Here is a 3,516-nt window from a genome sequence, read left to right on the forward strand (position 1 = left end):
GTAAAACAATTTCTAAGCAATTCAATTCCCTTGAATTCGTTTTCTCTCCATTCAAATTCAATCTTTGCAATCAAACGGACCCTATATTTCTTTCCAACAGTTTCCTTCCTTAACTTACAGGGTGTGATCCCCAAGATTCTTGGCCACTGGTTTTAAGACTTAACATGACAAGTTACGTCAAAGACTCCCTTTCAAACTCTCACCCGGGACCCCTTGCCAATTCAAATGATTTCATCCAATCCACAGCAGAGGAGTGTATTGTAACTCATTGAAAGAAAATCCCTTTTTATAAGAATAGGAGAGAGTGATCCAAGACAATCACATATCACATTTGATTACCTCTTTTCCGTTTTGTATGCAGGACCAGTGTTGAAGAGATAAAGTCGCTTAGGCTGATTACAGCCATTAAAACCCCATACCTACCAGATGGCAGGTTTGATCTGGAGGCCTATGATGCCTTGGTCAATATGCAGATTGAAGATGGGGTCGAGGGAGTGATTGTTGGTGGCACCACAGGTGAAGGCCAGTTAATGGGCTGGGATGAACATATAATGCTCATTGGTCACACAGTTAACTGTTTTGGTGGGTTGATCAAGGTCATTGGGAACACAGGAAGCAACTCCACCCGGGAAGCAATCCATGCTACTGAACAAGGTTTTGCAGTTGGAATGCATGCAGCTCTTCACATTAATCCTTATTATGGTAAGACCTCCTTAGAGGGCTTGATTTCTCACTTCGATAGTGTGCTTCCGATGGGCCCTACAATCATCTACAATGGACCATCACGAACTGGCCAAGATGTTCCACCACATGTAATCCACACTTTGGTGCAGAGCCCCAATATGGCTGGTGTGAAGGAGTGTGTTGGAAATGATAGGGTAGAGCAATATACGAGCAAAGATATTGTGGTCTGGAGTGGCAACGATGATGAATGCCATGATTCAAGGTGGATCTATGGAGCTACTGGTGTAATTTCAGTTACAAGCAACTTAGTGCCTAGTCTAATAAGAAAACTCATGTTTGAGGGAAAGAATCCATCTTTGAACTCGAAACTCCGGCCTTTAATCGAGTGGCTTTTTTGCGAGCCAAACCCAATCGGCTTGAATACAGCTCTTGCTCAGCTTGGTGTAGTGAGGCCCGTTTTCCGCTTACCATACGTACCCCTTCCTTTGGCAAAGAGGATTGAGTTTGTGAATATAGTGAAGGCACTAGGACGGGAGAATTTCATTGGAGAGAAGCATGTCCAGGTTCTGGAAGATGAGGACTTCGTTTTGATTGGTCGATATTAGCAACCGTTTCCGTTCGTGAAAACTGTGATTTTGTTTTTTTCATATACTATAAGTGGGTTTCATTTGGGACAATAAATGAGATTTTCTCTTTTTTCTTTGGGTAAAATTGGATGATACTTATATGATGTTTCCTGTTTTATGTATAGCCATCAATATATTCTGTATCTGAACATGTTCTTTCAGCTAATTGTGTGCCTTTCTTGCTCGAGTATCTTTTCCTTAGTATAGAGGTTTATTTATTTTTTGCCTGTGTTTTCATGGTTAGGATGCATGTTAGACGTAAATCTAAAGGGCTTTTCCTCTGGTAAACTACATAATTTATGCATTGGATTAATTGTCCCCTGCTATAATCGTGTCAAAATGGATGGTAGATCGGTCTGCTTCCATCCAAACCCGATCCAATCCTATTTCGGGCTTGAATTGGTCCATCTAAAATATCTTTCGGTGCAAACCTATGAGTTGATCCGTCATTGAGTCCGTTGACTTGATTGTTCAACTCGACGACACATGAAGACCAGTTCATGGAATCTGAAGATATGCTAAAGAATGGAGAGAAATGATAATGGTTTAACTAAGATGGTAGATTGCATATTTTTCACTTGGTTTAAGGCAATTATGTGTAGTCGCTTGTTTATTTGATGTGATAATTGAAAATATTTAAAATTTTCAGTTCCAATAATTATCAATGAAATTTATAGGCTAGTCAGTATTTTTCAAAATGTTAGAACCAACCGACATCTCTCAATTCCTAAATATTGTTGATTAAAATTCACCGAATGTCTGCAGCGAACAGATATCCCCTCTAACGAACATTCTCGAGGGCGAAATAAGCAAGCATTCACGTCACGAGGCCATAATAAAGGGGTACTTTTTAAAATAGCTTGGTCAAACAACCAAATTTTCATTTTGACCATTTTTATTTTTTTTTTTGTATTCACCACATTGGCCTATTTCCATTAAAAAGACAATTCTACCCTTATTCATGTTTAATAATTACAAAAGTATATCAATTGTTTAAAAGACAATAATACCCTTAATAGTTTAAATAAATTCTGTTACTTCCATACGTAAATTTCAAAATCAGTTTTGGTTTATCAGTTTCTCCAATACAGTAAAAAAGAATTTTTTCCTTCCATCTGCTAAAATATTGAAATCTCCCAAAATTATCAAAGGTTCAAGAAAGAAACAATACTCACAGTCGGCACTGGAAATTGGTAAGTGTAAATACGTATTTTGAATTTTGTTTTAGTTAAGTTTACTGTTTGAATCTGTAAATAATTATTTTGAAAAAGGCAGATGAATTTTACAGTATTTAAACACAGATTTATAATTTTTTTTATAGCAAAAACAACAAAAGAAATTCATCTCTGTATGCATATATTTTACAGAAAAAATTTATATGTGTCTGTAAAATAAATATTTAAACATTATTTCGTTGAAAAAGGGAAAAAATAAAAAATTAGAGTTTAAATTTCAGATGAAACGGACGAAAAAAGCTGGGCCAAATGTTTCCAGCCGGCCCAGTTGTCGGGGCCGGATGGAAACAGTCGGCCCAGCCCCCCCCTTTTTTTTTTTTTTTTTTTGCAGATTTTAGAATTTATTTGTTCAATATTAATATGTTTATTGAAATAAATATTAATGAATATTTAAATATTAATTGAAATAAATATTTTTGAAACATTTAAAATAATCAATGAATTATTTAAAGTATTAAATTAAATTAAATATGAAATGAACAATTTAAAAAATTATATATTAATTCCTTATTTTTAATTTGTGGCAGATATGGCATCAGCATGTGTCCCAATTTGTTACTTTGGTGAATTTCAAAGGAATGAAAATGCTCAGTGGGAATGGAAATGGACGAGTGAAGGAGATGGGGTTAAAGCAATTTTTATAACAAGGAGTACATCGTTCGCAGAAATGTACAGTGATATACAAAACATGCTTAACGTCGATCCCTCTCAGTACGATATGGAATTGGGATTTTTGTTTCATAAGCATTCAACCATTTCAATTCCACCTATGAAAGTTACTTCTGAAGTGGAAATGAAACATCTAATTAAATTGAATCAAGGCCGGAAGTCGACTCCTATTTGCGTAACTTTATTGGGGAAGAATGTCCACGAGGGGGAACACGAAGTTTCAAATGAAGAGAATCGTAATGTAAATGATGTTTGGGATACAATTCAGATTGTTCGTGAAGATGATGTGGTTATTCCCGAGA

At 35.8% G+C, this 3,516-nt stretch overlaps 1 protein-coding gene across 1 annotated transcript in view; it reads left to right on the top strand.

Annotated features, from left to right (window-relative positions):
* The window catches only part of LOC111373387 (4-hydroxy-tetrahydrodipicolinate synthase, chloroplastic-like), a 12,737-nt gene extending 11,240 nt beyond the window's left edge, over positions 1-1,497 (top strand). The window contains exon 3 of the mRNA XM_022995912.1: positions 362-1,497. Within this exon, the coding sequence (XP_022851680.1) occupies positions 362-1,289 (928 nt within the window). The 3' untranslated portion in view covers positions 1,290-1,497. The remainder of the gene's footprint in view (positions 1-361) is intronic.
* The last annotated feature ends 2,019 nt before the right edge of the window (positions 1,498-3,516 follow it).

Source organism: Olea europaea, unplaced genomic scaffold (genome assembly GCF_002742605.1).
Source record: "Olea europaea var. sylvestris unplaced genomic scaffold, O_europaea_v1 scaffold112, whole genome shotgun sequence".
Classification (NCBI taxonomy): Eukaryota; Viridiplantae; Streptophyta; class Magnoliopsida; order Lamiales; family Oleaceae; genus Olea; species Olea europaea.